The sequence below is a fragment of the Cloeon dipterum genome, chromosome 4 (assembly GCF_949628265.1).
Source record: "Cloeon dipterum chromosome 4, ieCloDipt1.1, whole genome shotgun sequence".
Taxonomy (NCBI): domain Eukaryota; kingdom Metazoa; phylum Arthropoda; class Insecta; order Ephemeroptera; family Baetidae; genus Cloeon; species Cloeon dipterum.
Genome location: NC_088789.1, coordinates 27,268,587 through 27,292,149, shown reverse-complemented (window position 1 = coordinate 27,292,149; position 23,563 = coordinate 27,268,587). Strand labels below are relative to the sequence as shown.

General features: G+C 40.0%; 1 protein-coding gene across 3 annotated transcripts in view; it reads right to left on the bottom strand.

The window, feature by feature from the left end:
• Positions 1-23,563, bottom strand: part of LOC135941650 (uncharacterized) — a 45,502-nt gene that overhangs the window by 691 nt on the left and 21,248 nt on the right. For all 3 annotated transcript variants that reach the window (XM_065487242.1, XM_065487241.1, XM_065487243.1), the window contains 3 exons: positions 17,481-17,636; positions 14,914-15,215; positions 41-309 (listed from right to left, as the gene is read on the bottom strand). In XM_065487242.1, the coding sequence (XP_065343314.1) occupies positions 301-309; positions 14,914-15,215; positions 17,481-17,636 (467 nt within the window). In that variant the 3' untranslated portion in view covers positions 41-300. The remainder of the gene's footprint in view (positions 1-40; positions 310-14,913; positions 15,216-17,480; positions 17,637-23,563) is intronic.

Below are 23,563 nucleotides of genomic sequence, written 5' to 3'. Positions count from 1 at the left end.
GGTTAGAAATTGAAACAAAGGGCCGAGAAGAAAGTTTTACAGAGAGAAAAGGTCCTCCATGCTTGTCGGATAGCATTACTCAGTCAGTACGTTGTCCAATATGCATTTCACAAAAGCGCTGAATTTTGCAGAAAATGTGACCAATAATGGGGCGGTGAAGAGTGGAGAGCCAACTAGGAGTGAGAGCGTGTCTTCAGCCACGAGCTCTTTTCTGCGAGATACAACCGAAAGGCCATCCACTTCTTTTTGTTCCTTATGAGAGCCATTATTCTTGTTTTCGCTTCGCTTTCAGCAAGAAAGCTAATTCTCCTGAAACAAAAGATTTAAAATAAATATATTAAATTAAGCACAAACAAAAAATTCCTAACCGAGCCTAAATTTTATTTTATTGCACGAAAATTTCTGATCCTTCTTCCACGGTCACGATGCAGGAATTTATTATGATAATTTTTTAATATCAGCGTCTTTTTATTAACGCATTTATTGTGCTCAGACTCAGAGGCGGACAAGGCGAGCAAGTTCGTTCTTTCACCGAATTCTGGCAGAAGGCCGGGCCCTTATTGATAAAAATATTTAGCCGCCACGAGAGCAAACAGGCTGCGGGAGGGCACAATGTGAATACACAGCACACACACAGACGTACATACAATTTGCCATTGTGGAGTACATTACATACACACATACAGAGCTGGAGGAGTGAGGCCCTCGCAAGCACATTTCATTTCCCCTGGGCTAACTTATTGTGGACTTTGTGAAAAAGTTTGAATGGGGAGGTACTGAGAGCGGCGGCGAGAGCATGCGGGGCACATGAAGTCATGTGCAATTGCACACAGCGCGCAAAATAAATCAATAGGGCTGAGCGCGCGAGTGAGAGGAAATTAATGCGGGCAGCTGGCGCGGACCACCATCCCCTCGCGAAAATTTCAGTTAGTTTGGAACCTTCAGAGCAGGGTGTGCAGCTGGGTAGATAGGTGTGCGAAGAGGGCTAGGGCTGCAGCCCAAAGGGTGTGACCGGATGGAGAATAGGGTGGCGCTTATTCAAGCCAAAGGGCACAGCCGCTTTTATTTTGGCCGGCCAAGACCACGCCTTTTCCGACTCGTGCCCATGGATTTATGCTACCGTGTCTGTCCGTCCGCTTTGCACCTATGAAAATTTATGCTGCAGCAGCCCGACTACGGGACGGGATTTCGCATTAGCATTCCGCTTGGCACCGGCAAATATGTTGCTGCATATTTTTATGTTGCCGCTGACGTCATTGATATACGACTGTGAAACGAATTCAAACCGCGATACACGATTACATATTATGAGCGAATTTGTGTTTCAACTTGCTAATTAATGGCTGTGATTGAATCATCCCATGTCAGTTATAGCAAAGCATTTTTTTTTATATTTTGCCATTTTAGGTAAATATATGTTTTTAGAGCAAAAGTGATCTAGGTTTCTGATTTTTTGAGGAGATGTACATAAAATACAATAGTTTAATTTTGCAGAAAACTATGAGACTTGTTCGATTGTTCATAACGAACCAAGCCGTTTGCTCGCATTTTTTGCGCGGCCGCTCGTTGCAATGTGAGAACCAAACAGGGTGTTGCAAAACACCCGCATTTTTTTTAAAAAAAAATGCAGTGAAGTGTTTTTTTTAATTTTTACCATTTTCTTTACAGGCAATGGTTTTACCTTATTTTTCAATAATTTTCTAACTATTAGCTTATAATCTGGACATGAAAATTTTTCAGAGATAAATATTTTGAGAACTTGAGGCAGCAAATGGCAATTTAAAAGAACAAATCTGCACAGTAAAGGAAATTTTGATACTCCGACCGCAAATTTTAGACTTGACAGGAGAAAAATGGAATAAATTTATTTCTTGCATTTCTTGCGCAAGAAATTGGTAAAAATTGTGTGGTAAAAACCATTAAAAACCAGTGGTGAAAAAAACCGGGTGGTAAACAAATGCAACCCTGGAATCAAAGCGATGTTTGGGGTCGCGTGCGGGCTGATTTGCGCCTATACATTTTATTCTCCTGCATTGCAATGACGTTTCCATTAGGATTTTGGAGGATTACGAGAGCTTTCCGACTAACTACTTACTGGTTTGCACGTTTGCAGCACGCGTGAATGAATTTCAATGGAAGAGAATGTCTAGAATTTCAATAAAAGACCTCGGTCCTGGGGCAGTTACATGAGTTGGTCTTTTTCCGAACTGGTTTTCTTCCAATGAGGAATTTCCACCGATTAATGTTATTAGTACGAAAGTTTTCGCGAAGTGTTTGCTATCAGGGGGCCTATAAATAAATAAAAATAAAAATTTAACGAAAAACAAAACGTTTTAAAAAAGCTGCACAAACACGAAGTGAGTTTTGTTTCAGGTTTGCATCAACAAATTAGCTCAAAGCACCTTTTAAAACATTTCATAGCTTCTATCTAACAGTTTAACACAACATTTTCTGTGTTTTTAAATATATTTCTGGAGCAGGAAAATGACTTTGCCATGATTTATCGGGTTTCCGCTAGTCTAATTGCCCATTTCATCTGCTTAATTTTTATGCTTATGATACAAAATTTGATGAGTATAAAATGTTGATTTATATGGAACTGTCAACACGTCGACCAATCTACAGATATCGCAGTTTAACTGCCATCGACCACCATCAAAATCCTGGTCAGTGCTGGTGTCCGTGTCCGTGACCCTTGAGTCATCAATTTGTATCTAATTTTAATTAACTTTAAAAATATTCCGCGTAGTGGCCATGCCCCTTTTAATCATCCAATGAAACGAGAAAATATTAATTAGCAAAAAGTTGGACTGTATTGGAGGAAGCAACCATTGTGTGAAGCACATCGGCGTGGCCTTTGGAAATCATAAATCAGTGTGTCACCACCAGTGGCCTCTTTACTGGTTTTTGCAATCGACGAATCACATCTCAATTTAGGGAGCAGACGAAAAGTGCACTCGTGGACGATAAAATCGGTCGCGCCCTTTTGCAGCAACTGAATGATCGCGGCCGCCGGATTTGGATTTGCCGCCGCAGACTGGTCTCGGAGCGGGTGTGTGTGTGTATGTGTACTCCAGACAGCTTATTCGCGTACTTAATTCCGCCGGTTTTGCATTCGCAATTCACTATTCAATTATTCCGCTTACTTGCACGCTGGAACCGCTGTGGAATATCCATATTTATCGTGCAGCCTCATCTCAAGCGGTGATAAATAATGATATTATTATTCGAGGCCGGACGCTGTATATAAAAGAGTGTGTCTGCATTATATTATAATTTGTAAGACGGCTGTAAAGACAAAGTTGCAGTGCGAGGGGGAGATTTCTAGCTATAACCGCGATCTTTTACCAAAGGGCAGTGCAAAATTAGAGTCATAGAATCGTATACAACACATTTCAATTAAATCTGACGCACCAGATAATTCGCAACAGTGACCATTTCGCTTTAGCATCGTCCAAGTTGACGCTATAATTTATTATCTAGATTCATGAGAAAACCAAACTCTTTTGTCCTGTCAGGTCGGTAATTTACTGGCTCAAAGGCTTTAAAAGATAACACACATTGTTCCGTTTGTCTTGGTATTTTATTATGGTCATTTAAGATTCAAGTAACTGATGAAAGCATTATTCCCGCCCCGCGTAAGCTCTTCAAACAATATTTCCGCATTCTCAGTGAAATGTTGTTGTGATTTTTGCGTCGTTTTTTTCTTCGTACAATTGTTGTGGCTCTAAATCTTTAAAAGATTAAGAGCTAAATAGTTGAATTAATTACTTGCAGCCAACTTTTCATTTTTATCGCAACGGCATCTCTAGCTCACTGAATTTTAAATGAAATATTCAAACAAACCATCCATGTTGAATGGCATCTAGCTCAAGAGCCAATGAATATGGATTAAAACAAATTAAAATATCTTTGTTTTCCCATACATGCATTATAGCGGTGATGCACGCGGCTCCACCGTTTGTGCGTGATTGATGCATTTATTCGTTTCGTTTGGTCTGATTATTGTATTCCTAATTTTTGCGCATGCATATTTCAAATCTAACATTATTACATTGTCATCGCCTTTGATCTTAACAAAATTCGCCGATATTAATATTAATCAACCTGAATCCCTAGGTAAGTCTATAAGTTATTATAATTTCAAATGAATTGATGTGATTTTAATTTGATTTTTAAGTGTTCGTTACTGTTCAGTTGGCGAATAAATTGTTAATTCATAAAGACGACTTATTACTCGTCCCCAAAGACCAAATTTTGTGACCCCGAAGCGACATATATGTATTATTTATGACTGCTCTTCGGCTCTCCATGGATGTCAGGTATTTTCTTAAATGAACTCACGCTAATTTAATCTTTTTTCAGCACTGCCCCAGTCTCTGTGAGCTCGCCTTTCACGTGCGGCGGCGTCTGTTTTATTCTGCTCACCAACAGCGAGTACACAGACGCTTAGACAAATTGCACGTGCAAAGAATCCAAGGTCACGCCGGGTAAATAGACCCAAATGCAGGGAGGCAGCGTCTCGTTTATCTGTCACTCACTTACTCGGCGCGTTTCATGGGAGCAGCTGGGCAAAAGAGAAAAAAGCGGCTCATCTCGTCGAAGATATGGCCTTTAATCGTGCAGCGATAGAGAATGTCTAGGATTATTCACTCGAAATATATTTATTCAACTCCTGATGATTTAAAGACACAAACGAGGATGGCCATAATTTAGATGAACTCAAGATCCTGGATTGTGCTTCCTCCGATGATGTTCGTTCGCGATCTTTTTGAGACGTGGAGTTTTCTCTATCAACTTGAAGGAGGTGAACCGATAAAAAAATATAATTTATTGTTAGTGGACCTCCAGAAGTCCAGAGACGACTTTTACAGTAGTATCGAAAATTTACAGTACAAAAATGAAGGACTGCGATTAGTTACTTTGTAATGAATTTTTAGAGTGTTATTTTCTGGATCTGCTTGAATACTTTACACGCGAACAATTATAAAATATTGCATTGTTCGCTATATCAGCAAGTAGTAAATGTTTGCGAAATTTAGTAACAGTTTATCTATGCAATAATTAAATCAGGACTAAGGAAAGTTAAGTTTCACACTCTGCCAAATTTCTTAGATTTTAAATGATTTTTTCGTCTGATTTCGATCCCTCTCGTCGCCACATTTCGATCCATTCACATGATGTGCGCATTTTGAGGAAATTTGTAGTTTGCAGTAAAATCCAACTGAGAACCAGTCTTCCGGTTAAAATAAAAATATTTCAATGAGGCTACACTTGGGTGCAATCTCGAGATAAATTATATGCATTCCAGGAACGAATGCATATAAAACAGGATTTCCTTGAGCTTATCAGCATATTGCAGTGCAATTTACTTTCCTTGGGGCGTTTACTTAGCTTCCGGTAATGTAGCGATAAAAACTAAATTTAATTGCAATGAAAATAAAACCAAAATTTTACAGATTAAAAAGCCATCTGGTCATTTCAAATAAAACAAATCCATTCAAACCGTTGTTTTTTTCTCCTCGACACATTCGCAAAGGACAACAAATGCAAATTTAGCTCATAAACATGCCTGCACGTGCACATAATTCTTTGTAATATAATGACAATAATAGGATGACAGTAAATAAGGCACTTGTTTCCCTTAACGAAAAAGAATACAAAGTAATTACAGGCTGCTGCACCGCACAAATGAACTCGAGAACAATCTGTGCAGCCTTCATTAGGCTAATTGCGCATTATCTCGCGCGCTCGAACAAGAGGAGGCGAATAAGAAAGGTGCAATTTGAATTCAGGGCGTTGCCTGGTGAGTTATGATTTTTTAATCGCGCGCTGCACACTGCGTCGATCCGCAGCAGCGAAAATATGACGTATGGCAGCCTTTTTTGGTCGCACTCGCATATCAAGCAGCGCTGTTTGTCCCGGCCGCACACAAAGCCTGCCTTTATTTCATCTATAAATGCGTGCATTTAATTTAAGCCCGTCTTCTCGCTCGGCAAAGTTATGAATGAGGGTCACCAATTATTGCTTATTTCCCATAAAGATTCAGAGGCAGCAAGACAACAAAAAAGTCGAGAAAATATCGCTTAATTCTTGAAGACAGAGCAACTGGTTGTTTAAATCTCGCAAGAAGCTCACAGAGAGGAATTTCAAAGGCTTCTTCATTTATTCACCGCGTAAAAATATATTTTTTTCAATGCAGAAAAATTACACTTGAAACTTGACAAAGTTGGTTCATAAATTTAAGCGCAGCACTCAGTTTCTCTTGTGTGGAATCACTTAATTCTGTGAGTTTCTCACAAGTAGTGTTTCTTGGCTCAACTAAACCAGCAGGTTCACAGATTCGTCGTTGAGCGGGACGAGCCAGCGCCGAGGTGATGCAATTTATCGCCGCGCCGAATGCAATTATGCTCAATTAAATGCATGAACGCCTGGCTTGCCCGCTTGTAGCAGAAAGTAATTATTTACAACTTGTTTGTTTCTTTTGTAATATTGCAGCGAGTGAGCGAGCGAGAGAGCGCAGATGGAAGAGGCGGTCGAATTCAAACTAATCATTTTAAACGCCAATTTAGCATTATTTATGTTTTAATCAGAACCCGCGTTCAAGCACAACCACCTTTATATTGTTTACGAGCTGTGACCTCGCGTTTTTCAACACGCTTTGTGAATCGAGATTATGAAGCTTATGATTATATATAAAAAAACAATGAAGCTAGCAATCAAATCATCTCACTCTCAGTGACGCAAAACGCAGAGCACATTATCTTATGACCGTGAAAAAGCCGCAAATAACTTGCAAATAACATTTTGTGGCGATGATGTCATTAAAAAGCAGTAAAATTAACTTTTGCGGGATAGAATACGTTACGCCACCACAACTACACATGTTACGCGTGATTTCTATTTTATGCTTCCTGAAATGGAAACTCTGTTAGAGCGTTGCAAACTAGATTTATAGAGAATAAGAATTTGATTTATATTCATCAGGCTCAGATTTGATTTTATTCTTTAAAATGTGTCTATTTGTTTTAATTTTAACCGCATGAAAATAAATTAAATTTCTTGGAAATGTTCAAATTATTTTAAGTTAAAAATGATTTATCTCGGCTTTCACTTAACTTGAACGCGACACAACATTCCACTTCTGCGTGAAGGCGTCCGTTTTCGCGGCTCATTAATTTGCATGCGCGACAAATGATATTTATTAAGGCGAGCGGCTGTGGAGAAGTCTGGAAACGGCTTTTTGCAGTCACACGCATTTGAGCGAACACGCGAGCGATGCTCATTTATCACGGCGGTGACACAAGGTGAATAATATGATGCAATTCATAATATAGCGGGGCGCGAGCATCAAAATTGATACGCGGACAAGACGCGTCGCGATGTTGTGAAATTTAATTGACTTCAAAGCAGAGCGAACATAACAATGTCAAGCAGAAATCGAACACAAGAGTGCTGCAGCCATATTTGGTTGACACGTCGATGAGATAAACACGCTCGCTGCCTTTCAGACACGTCTCGTTTGCTGCAAAATGAGAAAACTCAATTCCATTATATGTAAATCGACCCCTGGCTCGGAAAAGTACAAGCGCGACCGGTGCATCTGATCAGAAAAAATCTCCATATTTCAAATACTAACCGATGCATTTTCCAGTCGTTTTCGCGCGCAGTCACTCGTGCAAACATAAAACTCCAAGATCTTGCTTATCGTTTGAATAATGTCTCACAGTATTCAAAGTACTGTCGCAATAATCATATGTATTATGTATATAGGTTTTATTTCCTCTCTCGCTTGCAAATATGGTAAACAGCTCTAGCATATTCATAGTGCAAAATATATTGCATTCTATTTCGGTGCTCAAAATTTTGGATTCCAGTCTAATCATTTATACTACTGTAAATCACAGCATGTTGGATTCATTAAATCATTTTATTAATTAACTGGATAACGAGAGAAAGATTAACTGAAAAAGCTCTAAGGGTTTATCCCTTAAATTTCCGGTTAGTGTGACTTTAAAAAAGACTTCTTGGAACTACGTGAACAAGATATATTTTTTTTAAAAGATGTCACACGGGACCACTAGATTTTGTTCTCCAACGTCTGTCGTCGCGTTGGTTTAGCAATGTGTAACACAGCTTTGAAGATATTTTTTTTACAAAAGATTGCTTTGTGGGCAAGCAGGTTGAAAGAACGACATAGTAAATTTACAATATGACTCGTGCAGTCATGTGCGCGTAGGTAATTAAGCTAATTAAATATGGCAACTAACCTCAGCACGTGCAGTTCATACACAGATTTTGCGTACACGTCAAACGCAATCTTTTACAGCAAGGTTGCAGTTCGTGTAGTAAAAATGGAGTGGACGTGTGAAATCATTCGTTTGAGCTTTCAAGGTAGGCATTTGTCGGTTTGATCGCAACTCAAGGAAGGAAACTAATGCGTTTGCGTCGTTAAGTTAAATATGCATGAATTTCCCATTCGTTGACGCAACTGCCGCGCTCGGTTCTCAAGCCAACAGTATATTTGAATGAATATGTACTTAATCCAGCACAATCTATGGTGACTGCGCGGAGACCTCTACCATTGTGCACATTGGGAATTAGTCATTCTTATTATGAAAGGAATTAAAGCAATTCATAAAAAGCGGCTGCATTTCGATTATGATGATCACCTTGAGTTTGCAAACGTTGCTGGGCATCAACTTTATGCGCCTAACAAAATTAACGCAATGTGAACCTCTAAAAGAGCCAATTCTTATGCCCCCTTGCAATCTTTAATGCCTGAATCCAACTAAATTATATTAATAAATCTTACATAACAAAAATTGCTCCAATTTATAAATCACCATGGATTGAGAACAGCTTAATATCCTCAAAGGTCTCTTTGTGAGGATGAAGATGGGTTCATAGTTGACTCTTTGACTTTGTTTCAAATGACAATTGACCCGTCTATCGGCGCCAAGGTCGGTATCTCGCGAATCAGTGAGCAAAAAACGGGTTACGGCTCGCGAGATACGCCTTGAGGGGCGTCCGTTGGGAAAGGAAAGCGCCGGTCACGCTGACTGAGAGTAAAAATGATGAAGTTAACGACCCACTCTGGTTTGGCGGTCGCGGATCCGGCGTCTGCCGTCACCGCGAGCTGCCAATTATCCTCCTGACCTAGAGCACTAGAAAAAAGTTGGGCTGGCCCGCCAGTGAGTGATTCAAACAGTTTCCTATCCAATTTATTAATTAAATGAGAGAGTATAGCCGCCCAGATTTAAAGCATTTTGTAGTAGAAATATGGCACATATGTTCACAATCTTTGCGGCCGCAACGTGCAGCGGCAGCGCAGCAATAATTATTCCTGGTGCTCTTTACGACCTTCTTTTACATTATGGAAAAGCTGTATTTAATAATTTACGAGCCGCCGCAGCAAGGGATAATATTTTATGGCGCAGTTTCAAATCGCTTTTCTTCTTCTTCTGCGACTTCGCAAAGAAGTCTGTCAGTCCACTCGTCTCTGAGAATACCCGCCGAGTGAAAATGAAATATGTAAAAATGGGCTCGTAAAAAATTGCAATTCCAACTTCCTGCTCTTTGGCGCGCGCTTCAAAGAATCGGACTGAACGCTTCTTATTTGCATATTTTGCATAACAAGAAAGGCAAAAGTAAGCTGCAAAGGTGTACTGACTAAACAGGAACAAGAAATGTCAACTCTGGGAACAAATTAAATAGAAAAATAATATGTGAATATTTTTTGCTTTCTTCGCCTATTTCAAAAGATAGGCAACGCTTTGATAGTGAATAATTCTCGAAAACTCGCCTCCAAATAACATTTAATGGGCGAACGGGCCTCGTTGGAGGAAGCCGAGTCCAGAAACGAACCAGCAGGTGTGCCATACTGCTCCCGCACTAGGGTCTTTTATTCAAACGCTAGATATTCGTTCAGTGAAATTATTCCACGCATACTTGATATTTGCAAACCAGCAAGTAGTGAGTCGGAAAGTTTTCGCAATCTCCAAATCCGAATGGAAACGTCATTGCAAACGTGCACGCAAAGCATGCGCTCAACAATGCGACCCAACGGCTTGGTCAATTATGAAATAAATTCGAAATTATTCACTTACATGCAAAATAGAGGGAAATTGTAATAGAGGTACTTGTGCAACAGCCGCCATTACGATTGTGTGCTCAAGATAGAACTTAATGGCAAACAATTTTCCGCATTTAGAGCAGAGCTGAACCTCCGCGGGCACAACTTCTTAATGAATTCACAGCCACAGCGTTGCACAAAATCAACCAACGTCTGCTAATTTTACGAGCGGCGGCGTGTAATTACATCCCGAGAAGGAGCAGACGAAATAAAACTGTGCGCGCAGCGTAAAAATAAACCGCTCGCAGACGTAATTGTTTCAAAATCGTAAAAAGATTTAACGACAATTGTGTTGCAGACGAGGCCAATTGTGTTCGTGTGTGCTCACTTAATAATCATAAATAAAAAGGGTACAATAATAGCAAGGTGCGAGAGAAAATTCACAGAAGAGTTAAAATGAAGTGCGAGAGCGAGGCGGAGGGGATTCGACTCGATCCGCAGCCAATGCCGCTCGAGCAGGGGAAATTATTTTATCAACCCGATAGATTATGATAAATAACTAACACGCGCTTTTGAAATCACCAGCCTGGTCTCAGGAAAAATGCACGGTCGTCGTTGTCGCCAGCCATCGCCTGGTTTGCTCGCGGATGCCAGCGTTGATATGCAGAGGGTCGCGCGCAGATTATCGTCGTGCCATCGGTAGGCAATTTACACACCTCTGTGAACCGACTTTATAATAAAGTTTTCGCTTCACTCGTCGACTCGTGAAAACGGCCTCACACATAGCGATCGCGCTTCTTGCATCGAATAATAAGCAGGCCTGCCTGTCGGACGACACTTATGCTCGATTTTGCTCGTCAAAGTTGACATATTATTCATGTGAAAACAGCTCTCGCCAGTTTTAAAGAAGCAGTTGTGGAGAAATCGTGCCGAAATTACTTAATTCCCCTTGCGCAATCCTTTTTACCGTAATTTGTGGCCGCAACATTGTTAGTTTGGGATCTATCGGTTTGGTATTTTTGCAATTGTGTATTTTAAATTGTTTTAATTTACTCTGTGATTATCTTCAATTTATTCCTTACCCATTAAAATATTTTTACAGGATCGATGAGCATTATTCAGTCAATGACTGACAAGAAAAATCGATTAATTTATTATAAAAATCAACATTACTCGAAAGCATGCTCCAAACGTGATAGTTCTCGAGAGTATTATTTGCTTTCACAAAGCCGATAGTGAGTATGTATTGATATACATAAACATGTTTTCCACAAGTGGCAATGAGAAGTCGCAATTGCTTCAAAATACAATTCTCCACAGCACAGTTCAGACGTTTTATTAGCAGAGAGTGCACACACAACGAAGATGATTGATTGAGCCCGAGTCGCTCTCGCAGCAATTTATAACAAGAGTCGCGATGCATTGCTCAATGTCACTTTGTACTCACTCTCTTCTCCGGTTGAAGCAAAGTCGAGCGAGGCAGATAAGAAACTTGGCTCGCTGCTTCTCGGCAGCCGCGATCAATCGGCGTCGATCGCGCGACATTCAAACAAAAGGCCGTCGTTGCGCGCTCGCTCATTATCCGCCCGCCCGCGCGGCCGAGACGAGAAATCGCGCGAGATAAACCGCCTCTGATACTTTGTTGGAATGCAACACATGTATGCAATCACCGGCAGCATCTCTGCCGTATGCTTTTTGCCCGGTTGCGCCGCCTCATGCAAAGCGCATCCATTACTCGCGTGCATCGTCGTTCGAAACAAATTGTTCGCCACACACACACACTCTAGACTTTCGCATTTTCGCTTTTGATAAACGGCCGCGAGCAGGCTACCGCGCGTCTCTCAGCCCTTTTGTTGTTGCCTGTGCCTCAACAGTGCGTATTACGTGCATATTTTAGCCGCGCAATAAATCTGGCAATCAAGAAGCAATTACCGCCAGCCTCCAATCACGCTGAGTTATGGCGCTTCGCGTTACATGCGGCTCCACGGCGCGGGAACGACTGCCCTGTAATCAAGGCGACTCGGCCACGCAGCATCCTTCGAGGTGCGATGCATTAAATCTAATTTGTGTGTTCCACGGCAAAATTAAATTAACGACTCTTTGTACTCACTCGCGATCGTCTTGTCGGGCACTACGCGTTTTTTGTTGCGCAAGTCTGGCCAAATTGGCTTAATTTCGTTAAATTGCTGCTTTGTATAGACCTTTCAAGAACCGGCTGTTACAAGCTTTTTACTTAAAAACGCTCAATGTTTAATGCATGACCACGAATTTTTCTTGGGTCAATGTTTTATGTTTAGGTTGTTTGGTTTTCACCGAAAAATATAAAGTTTCAACGTCATTTTTTTTAAAAATGTGCAAAAACGATCCCCGCATTTTTAGAATGGTGATCAACATGTCCTCTCCTTAATTTTAACTCGTCTAGCTGCCTGGTTTGTCTAATTTAGCCGCAAAATATTTCAGACTTGGCTATTATCCCATTATTTTAAATAAAATTCACTCTCTGCCCTTCAAAAGCACGATAATTTGGCAGCGCAATTTTGAAGAGGGGTCAAAACGCACTGATCTTACCTTGCCGGGAGGAAGCACGTTGGTTGCAAACGCGCCGAGTATGTCATAAAGAGCAATTACAACGAATGTTGCTAATTAAAAAATAACTCAATGCAGTGCGACGGCTCGGCGGTGGAAAACGAGACGGATTTTACGACGCAGGCCAAGCAGCGAACCGCGTTGAATCGACAGGCCCTTTCCTCAGGCGGCGGCCGGTTTGCAGCGCCGGCCCAGCCCGGCCAATATTATGTATTTATGCTTTATAGCTGCTTGGATGATTTGCGATGTGCCGAGAATGGTTTGCTGCCCGCCCTGAGATGCCGGTGGGCTGTGTAATCAAGCGGCCGACTGAGAAAGATTCGAATCAAACCGGTCTGCGCGAAAATTATGTTTGCCACGGCGGCGGCGGCGAGGAATTGATTTCGAAACACGCACGCGTTCATTTCACGTGCGGCGGCTGCCCTTGCGAATAGCATTGTGTCTCGCAAAGGGCAACAAAGCGGCTATTCGGACTGCGAAAGGGCGTAACGGCAAAGAAAATAATATGCAGACGTGTTTATAGTTACGTTGTACATATTTTTAAATAACTGAAATGAACGACAATGTAACAAAACTCTTTTTGTTTACTTTAGACTCGTGAATACACTTTGCAGAAGACACATAACTTTGCAACAATATAAGCTGATGTACGTCTCGAGCTCTAAATTAATTTGTTCCCAGACAACTTAGCAGGTCTGAAGTCTCACCGCACTCGAGATCTTAAGATTTCTCCTGCGGTTGCTAGTTTCATTTTCAAAAATAATTACTTGCAATATTGATTTCATTTATGCACTCGAGTTTCAAAGCAAGAACTTGTTTCTCTCTCTCTTGGTGTTAATCATCGTGGTCGGTGCAACATTTTTTAAGATAAATGAGTGTAATGTCGCTAAGTTCTCACACAAAGACTGGTAACAAATAATGTGCGCTCACTACACAAGCCCGGAGCCGAAGAAATAAGTGGTTTGAGGTTAACTTTAAAAGTATAAATCGAGAACTTGGCGTTAATCTACCCTGCTCCAGCTTTCCCACAAAGTAATTAGACATAAATTTCTTATATGCGGTTTCCTCTTGAGCGTCAGGTTGAATAAACTCTTGAAATCAGCCAAGAAAGAAAGTTTCTCGGGTCGACAAAATTCGCCAGTAAAATAGTTAACTCTTAAATCATCGCGGTAATATCATAAATTTAAATTGATTATCTCAACCGATAAATAATAATGTTTCTTCTCTCAAGTTTTGTACTTGATCACAACGCCTCAGGAGATGTAGAAAGCACCGAGATAAGATGTATAATTATTAATTACTACTTATCGAGATCAAAATTGAGGAGGCGGTGAGCAATAATTCAAGACACGTCTGCAATTAGCTCACGAAAGCGTGTTTAAAATTGTTTATTCGTTCCCGCTGGTAACTGGCAGATACGGTAGGTATTAATTGTGGCTGGAGCACAACATAATCTACGTTTCACAGGTGTGATTTATTATAGGGCTACGGATGACGTGAGACGCCGTCGTTTTATGGATCGTTCCAACTTCTAGTCAGCGCGTGAATTATCGGCGGTGACCTAGGCCAAAAGGGAATAACTTGGGCTCTCACTTTTCCCGCGAGTCACGACCGGGCGCCGATTTCATCACCTGACGTTGAGCGCGGGGCTTAGCACCGATTGTCTTATTTCAGTCATGTGCCGCCGGCCCTTTTTTCCTTTGCGAGAAGGATCCCTCGTGATCCCTTGCAGCACCGCAAGCATCGCTCGCTCGCTTGCACGGGACAACTGTTGATTTGACCTCTGCCAAGTAATAATAGATTCCCACGTGCAACATCGTTCCCTTTGAAAACTTGCATGGGTAATGTGCAGCGTCGGTTAAATGGCGCAGTTACGTTTGATCGTCATTTCCGCCGACAGTGGCTTATTTTCTATTTTTGTGCTATGACATTTGAGAAATAAATAAAGACAATGAACTAGTTTGTCAAGTAATCTATATATTACTTCTGCTTTAAGCAAATACATAATAATGTTTGACATTTCCAACCTCAAGTGATGACATTTTAACTAATATTAAATTGTATTTGTATTTCACAAAACAAAGAAATGCATCTCGCTTTTCGTGCAATAACACATCTTGAAAGTAAAATTATATTTTACTTCATAAATGTCCTATAATTCCACTGTGTCTAAGTTTTATAATTCCCAAACTTCATGGACAACAATGAATTTTTTGTACACCTTTAAAACATTATCATATTTCAGCACGCACCTCAGGTTTTGAAGGTTTCCACTTTGCTGGAGGGTAGGAGTCTCGTTGTCTGCTCAAGTCATGTGCTTGCAGCAAACTGGGATTCCAGAAGGGTGGCTGAAACTGAAATGAAGGCGGAATGCCACTCATGTCGCACAGTCTCGTCAGGTGAGTTGGGTGCGCCTGCATGAAAGGGTAGGGGGCGTGCATTGTGGCAGTGCAGAAGTCTGCAGTTGATGGCGACAGTTGTCTTCGTATGGCAGGCATCGTGAGACGCGCATCTGAGATCACAGACTTATAAATTTCGTCCAAATCTTGAATCCCTGCAACAGTAATATTTCAGCAATCAATTATAGAAAAAAACTCTATAACAAAAAACAAGCAAACAGCGGATTTAAAGGATGAAAAAGAAAATTACTAGTGAATTTCATATATCGGTGGCAGATTAAGGTGGTCGTTGGCAGGAGATTATTTGGAATAAATACACCGCAACACAATGATTCGCATTTCCAGCCGTGTTGAAGCCAGGCTTCGCACACAATGCAGTAATCGGAGTAATATTTACGGCTTTTTAAGTACCACCGATGATTATCTTAATGTCTACTGTAGTATAAAATACACAACATCGTCGCTCATTATTTGATTATACGCCTTCGTGTTTCCCGCTTAATTTGCTGCTACGCCATGGCGATTTCCTCCGCCCAAGCGCAGCTCCGTCTGCGTAATAATTTACGCAGTTCCAGTAATCGTAAGTCATCACGAATCGGATCAAATATGACCATCAATGCTGCATTTTGGCCAGGCAAAATACAAAGTCGGCAAACTGGATCATGCACGAATGCTCAATTAAGCGTGCCGAAATGATCTTTCGGGGTGTGGCGCTGCCTTGAGATAAAATATACTCGATATCTGGCCGAAAGGCTGGCGGTCTGCCACTTTTGAGCTCCGCCAATAAAGCTGCAAAGCGACGGTAATTTAATGGACCGGCCGGAGTAAATCTGCAATATGATCTTGGTGGCTGCTTTATGGACTTGCGACTTTGCTGCTTCCCGCGCGTTGCACGCTCCGTCGCTCGAGAACAGAGCAATGGCTCACTCTCGCACTTGAGTTTTATTGTGTCTACCTCTGCGTATCCCTGTTTTCACGTGGAGCACGATGCGTTGGTTCATATTTTGACTTTCCTAAGGGACGGTTACGCTTTTTTCTTAACTGACAAAATGAGCAGTCCACCGCAAGCCTCGTTAAGCAGAAAAATATCGCCAATTTTCAGACCACGCGGGTTTGCTGTTCCTCTCGCTCATTGTACTCAAAATGAAACAAAATATTTGAGCCGCAACGCCGCAAGAGTCGAGAGCAGCAGAGTACGGTGCTCGCGAAAGATTATTTTTAAATCAAACCCTCTCTCGGCAGCCGATTCTATTGCATCACTGTGTACTTTCAGAAGTAAACCCGTACTGGATGTATCTACCGAGTTGGCTCTCTTCAAACGCATGGTGAGCCAATGCCGCTAATGAAACTGCCAAGACGCTGTTCAATTTCCTCGGCCAAACTTCACACGCGTCGCGGCCACTTTCGTTTCTCGTTTATTTTTCTCCGGTCTCTTTGAGATCTAATTCTTTGCTAATTGCTGTTGCCTCTTCTAAACCAATCCATCATGTTTAATGGTTCAATGTTCCGCATTTCAAAATTTTCTCATTGACTGTTTAGCCAATCGTTACTTGACATCTATTTTGAAATAAATAAATAACGCTTGATCCAATTCAGCATATTTCCAGAAGGGCCGGTTATCTGATGGGCAGTGGAATTGACACTCACGAAGCCAAGATTTTTTTTCTTTTATAATTCTCACGTCAAGAATTCTTATAAATAAAATGGCATGCTGCTTTTTCCCATCATTTTCAAAGTGACGACAAATATAGTGTCTTATTTATTGGTGACGAGCTTTTAACGTTATATGTGAGCGGGTAAAACCATTAATTTTCTCACTATCCGCACTGATGTGAATCTTCCAATTGGAATCGTTTCGAAACACTGAACACCCGACGAGTCACAGCAATCACGCATAATTTAGCATCAATCAAGGCAGATCATGTTCAATCGCGATTGATATTACAAGCGAATTGCACACGCGATCAGAATTTTCCGAGCTGAACAAAGAAAAAATTTCTTAATCAACTGCGTCGGCTAATAATTCCGCTCGCAGTAATCTATTAATAATGGTCGTGAAACAATTCAATCATGCGCTGCTCAATAAAATCATAAATGTGTATCCGAGGTGTGCATAAACATGAGGATGCAATTTAGTAATGAATTATATTCGTGATATTTTGCCTTCTGAAGGTCGATTGAAGCGCAATGTTTGTTAAAAAAATATTAAATAAATTTTCACGCGGCTTGGTGGGTTTGACACGGTTTTGCCATTAATTGAAAATCCATGACTTGAGTAAACTTTGTCTTTTTCACACAAAGCCAACTTATAATATTTAAATTGAAACTTATAGACAAAATAAATTGCATTTTCCTTGCATTACTTGAAGAAACCTGACCTTTTATGTTAAAGAGAATTTAATATCGAAATATATGTATACCATTCATGTAGTATTCCTTGGCTCTTTCAATATTCCAACGGTGCAGTTTCAGCAGACAAAACATTAGGCCCAATTGGCAGTGATTCCATGGTGGAGGGATGTGGCATTCCAGTAATGCTTTTTGTAGTGCCTGTTGCAGTTCCTCGCACGACGGCTCTGCAAGAAAATACAAACAAAAATTAATATTTACATGAAAAGGATGTATTCACAAAATATTAGCAAATAAAATAATAACACATCGCGCACAAACACGTTCTTTTTAAGCGTAACAATTACGTCCCTTGTCTGAAATGAGATTGCTTTTTTTATTCAAAACGAGTTTGAGCAGGATTAGTGGGCAAATTGCTTTGGCGAAAGCTTTTTTCTTGACAGACGATGAAGAGCTGTTGAGTGAGTGCTCCTTTACCAAAAGGAGACGCAAAAGAGGAAATGTGAGTCCTATTGTGTGGCCGGGTATGCAGATTACTTAGCAAAAACGCGAGCCGATTTATCTCTGACAGTGGTGTGGTGATGAGAATATTTGACCACGAACCGGATTCCGGTCACTTTACCAGTTTATTATCCGTCTTCTGAATATAGCAGCCTGGCATAACTATGTAGCAAAAAGTACAGTAAAATGTCGAGAATCGATCATCATATTTCCTTACTTTTAAATGTTAAAAAAATTACTTTTTTAGTTGATAACGATTTTTGTCAGTTTGCATTTTTAAACCGTGGTGTATGAACTGAGAAAAAAACTAAACTGAACACCAAACATTATTCTCTATATCCAGGGTTGCATTTGCTTACCACCCGGTTTTTTCACCACTGTTTTTTAACGGTTTTTACCACTCACTTTTTACCGATTTCTTGCACAAGAATTGCAAGAAATGAATTTATTCCATTTTTCTTATGTAAAAATCTAAAATTTTGGTCAAAGTGCTCAAAATTTCCTCCACTGTGCAGATATTTTCTTTTAAATTGGCATCTTGCTGCCTCAATTTCTCCAAAAAATTTATCTCTGACAAATTTTCAAGTCAAGGTTATAAATAAATAATTATAAAATTATTGAACAGCAAGGCGAAAACATTTAAAATGGAAAAAACGTTTTTTACCACTGCACTGCATTTTTTTTAAACAAAATCCGTTTTTTCTGCAACCCTGTTCAGATCTGAACTTAAAAATTCGTGAGATACAAATTTTCTCTCATACATAACAAAGTCAATACCCATCCGCCCTTTGAATTACGCAATGATTTTCTTCAGTTGAATATATCATGCCTGCAGCCCTTGTCATCAAGGATAAATTGTATTGAAGACGGTCTGTGGACGGTCGAGTGCATTCAATCTCGCTTGCAGCGCACAATCTTTCGCTTGAGCCCTTTGTGAATCCAAACCAATAACATAATATTACGCGAGGTCACGAGTTATACGCTTGGATTGTTGCATTCAAGGACTGATTGTTGATTGGACACAAAGGATGGTCGGGGAGGAGTCTGCATTTATAATAACAACTGCACACGGGGTTAAACTGCCGCATTAAAAGTTTCTCTGTGTGTGTGTTTCTCTCATAACATTAAATAAGTGCAGTGAATCCATTTTCCGCTCGGAAGAGCTGAAATCCCGCCGCTTTACGACCGCATCTTTCTATCACAGTGAAGACCAAGTCAGCCAGACTGGATCGTAAACTCGGCAGAATAATAATAACAACTCATGATTTTAAAATGGAACATTTTAACAGCCACATAAAATTTCAAACTTCTAGGGCGGAACTTTTAAGTGGTTTAAAGATTTAAAATGGCTTCTCAGAAATAACGTACTGTATCTTAACTGAAATAAAAATAGCAGAAAAATTAACAAACTTCAAAAGCCATAATTTCCCTGCAAATCGGCCACAAAAATTGCATCTGACTGAACTGATTTAAACTCATATTTATTTTCCCATTGCTAGAATATTCATTAATTGACGAAGAAAATATTTATAACAAAAATGCCCGTTAAACACCGTGGTGGCTGCAAAAAAAAATTCAGAAAAATTATCAATTTTGTCTTTTTCTCTCTTATTTTAATTAAAATAAGTAAAATTTAAACTTTGAGCAACGCACTTTGCTAAAAGTAAGCGGAAAAATTATTTCTGTGCAAAGAAGAAAAGTATAAAAACTATTTATTGTAAAGGAGCAGCCAAGGGAACATAAGGCATTTCTGCTCATGGGAACAATAATGCGCAGACATTGTAGTTAGCCAGCGTCGGGGAATGCGGGATCAGTTTACTCTCAGTGCAAAAAAACAGGACGCACAGTCCTTTCATAATCGTCATAGTGGCTTCATTATAGCAATGGTTCGAGTTCCAGATTTTTTTGCCCTTCATATTTGTGAAGTAACGCGCGTGCAGGACGTTTTGTGAGAACAAGTGCTTTGGTAAGCCTTTTCTTCAAGAGATGCTTTTGTGGAGCTTGATATACAAATATTAAATCTCAATTTGGAACATTGTATAGTGACACTCTCTGGCCTGTTATTGACCTTAGAGGCGCCATGACCAGGCGCCCGTATCAAGAACCACTTAATTTACAGAATTGGCGATATTGCTCTTCATGCACCACACGCCGGCGCAGAACGTCCCGTGAGAAATAAAATTGCTTCATTCATTGTTAATTAAATACACAAACAATTAAAGGCATTCCTTGGTTTAGTGCGGAGACCGCTTCAAGACGCCGCCCAGAGAGCTGAGATTTGGGCGCAGGCCAGTCAGAGTGTCCAACAAACATAAAAAACATCGTAAGGGAGAAAAAAATCAATCTCCAATGAGGCAAATCTAAATAAAGTGACTAAAAAACGGTTTTCATCCAAGAAATAAATTAACGTGCGAGAAGAAGACTATGTTTCTTGAATGTAAAAAATGTGATTGATTTATTTTTTAAATATAAATTTCACTTGAGACTGCATTTTCACCCTTCATTGTCTTTTGATTTGGCGAACCGCAGTGTAACCAATAAAAATTCTACATCTGTAGCGCTGCTCACATTATGCATGCACGTATATTATAAAAATGATTAGCAATTCCAAGCAGTTTTATAAGTAGCAGTGTAACACCTCTGCATTTTCGCTGAAACTGGCACCCCGCTGTTTTATACACGCTGCTGGTGGCAGAAAGCGTGGTTTTGCGAGTTGACAAGGGATTGCGCGTCGTAAAATTTTTATCTATTTTTGTTATTGCAGCCTCGGCAGCTTTTTTAAGAACTCTTTATCGCCCAATAAACCTCGCGTTTAATAAGAAGCTTCAAAGTTGAGTGTGAATCACGCAAGCCTTGTCGCGTTGACCTGAGTAAGTGAGTTTAGCCATTAAAATGTTAAAATGGCAGGTGCAGGCTGGGGGTTTGCAACTGTATTGTGAGTTGGTCACGCATGCAGCATAAAATAAGAATAATTTGACTTAATTTATTTGTTTGGATTATGCAAGATGCACTTAAAAAACAAAAACCTTTCGCACGACCTATACAATAAATACCTGCTCTCTTGAGGCTATTTATTTGGTTAAAAAATAACTCGACTCTCGAACGGTGAGAGGCAAATTAATACTTTTATGAACCGTGGTTTTTAATTTGCTTTAATTGCTTCTTCTTGCAAGCAATTTTTTATTGTATGTACGGCATCTAAGTAAGAATAATTAAGCAAAATGCATATAATTGGAAGGCCCTGAGGCTTCTGAGGTGCAGAGGGCTCAAGAAAACTCAAGGCTTGAGCTCTCTCGACACTTCAATAATTTTAGCTAACGCTTTTCCTATTCACACATCTGACCTATTTATTCAACTGTCCCAAACAGTTTGAACACTCACTCAGAATATAAATTTGAAAGAAGATAAAATCATACAGTGCACGCGCCAGAGCGTTTCGCCGTTTATCTGATTGTAAGAGACGATTAAATGCCGAGAATTTCTAATTTATGCATATTCGCACGACAACTACTCCTCGGCGCAGTGTGTCACAATAAATAAAGAGTGCACTTTTTTGAGCCAGGCAGCCAACAACAAACAATTCATTAACTCAGGCAAATTAATTCGCGTCCCACGCACTGCACATTGTACACACACGGTCAATCGAGCAGGCAATTAATATCGGCGCCGGCCGCATCTTCGCTTTGCCGCAACACTCAGATCTAGCGAGTGGCTATTTTCACTGTGTTTTAATCAAATGTCAGCCGCGCAAATTGCTTCACTCTCCGTACTCTGTGTCGACCGTCGGTGCCACACTCGGCGCTCTCGCGGTGTCCATTTACGTGATGCAACTTCCACGCCGTTTTATTTCGGTCTGGCACCGGGATTACTCATTTTTCCGCGCTTGGCTAATGCCAATGCTATGATCCGCCACTTGTGTGTCTCTCCAGCCATATTTTGAGATTCAATCCAGAGTCTTTAATTCACTCACACGAGGGAATTTTTTTTAACAAGAAAGGAAGATCTTTTAATGTTTGTTTCATGACGATTATTTCCATGAAAGCAATCCAAATAATTACATTGTGAGTGTGGTGGAATATTGCGTGCTGAATGAGGGCAAAAAACTGTAATGCGCACCTTAAATGAACGTGATAAATGCTCATTTAATAGCTTTTAGTAATAATCACTTAATTTACAATCAACTTTGTAAACAATCAGCGCTTTCTTGTCACGACCAACTTATCAAAATATTTTATAAGAAAGTTGATCATCTCAAGCAGCAGCTGTTCTGTATCGCTCCTAAGCAATTACAGAATTATGCCTGGGCTTATCTTGCGCTGCGCTGTGTATCTAACAAGTGGTGCTAAATTGTCGTCTCAATAAGCTCAACACAGAAACGGACAATGTACAGAATTGTTTCAGATTATGCGCAGCAACCTGAAGATCACACTCCAGAGCGGCAGCGTATAGCGGAAAACAATGACCAAGAATGAAACATAATCGCGGCAAGCTGACGGTGGTTTTCCATCGCAGCGGCATCGAGGGCACTTTTTTATTGCCTCTCGTTGACGCAGGTGCACACGCTGGTTAATTATGGTGCATTGTTCCGAGTGCACAAAAAAGATGCAACGTTCGCGAGCGATAAAATTCTGAAACACACGTGCTGCACTTAAAAAAGTAAGAATATGAATGAAAAACTACGGTGCGGCTTTTGTTATAAAAAAGTAACGAACGAAAATGTGCACCACTTGGCTTACGAGTATGGTGTTAATTATGAATATTTATCAGTGATCTTGGACTCAGACAGCAACTGACACACCTATTGATCCGATTTTTTTTATTACCATCATACAAAGGTTAAATTGAGATGTCAAAGGAAAACTTTCCGTTATTTGCGGTTTTCCAGTAATTGAAATCTCGATTTTTGAATACTTTCTACGGATGTAACAGCTGTTGGTTGAAAAGAAAAATCTAGGAATTTGTATCTATATCGAGATATAAAATATACATTTTAAAATACACTAACGAATTACGAGTTTAGCCTTATAATTCGGCTGCAAAAATCTTATTAAAATCGTAAATCTGATAAAATTAGAAATATTTTGAATATTTTCTTATGCCTCATTTCCCGGGAAAGCCGTTTAAAAAGTTGATTCAAACTCACCAGGACAAAACAAAATTGAAATGGCCAAAATTAAGTTTGATTATATAAAAACTAACTGGGGAAAAATATTAAAACTCTACCGCAAACCGTTAAACTTCTGCATTCGATTTTCCCAGAGCAAAATTTTCAGTATGAAATTTTATGAAAAATCACGAACTCTTCTAAAAGTAAAACATAGTTTCCTATATCTTTTTTCTTTATGTTCAAAATTCATTATTCTGCAAATGAGTTCTGTAATTGAATTTCCTTTGAAACCTATTAGCGATATAATCCCCTCTCGATGTTCATAGCACGCACGTGCGTCATAAAAATCATTTTCCAATCACGTTTTTCTCACCTTCTGCAAATCGTGTCAGTGAAGACAAATGTAAAATGCGCACGTCGCGAAAGCATCCAAAGCATAAAAACGACGGTTCGTAGGAAAATGCCACAGTTCTATTCAACTGGATATGTAACGGGCTATTTTAATGAGAAAAGATCTAGATAAGTTGATTAAATTCGCTCATACGA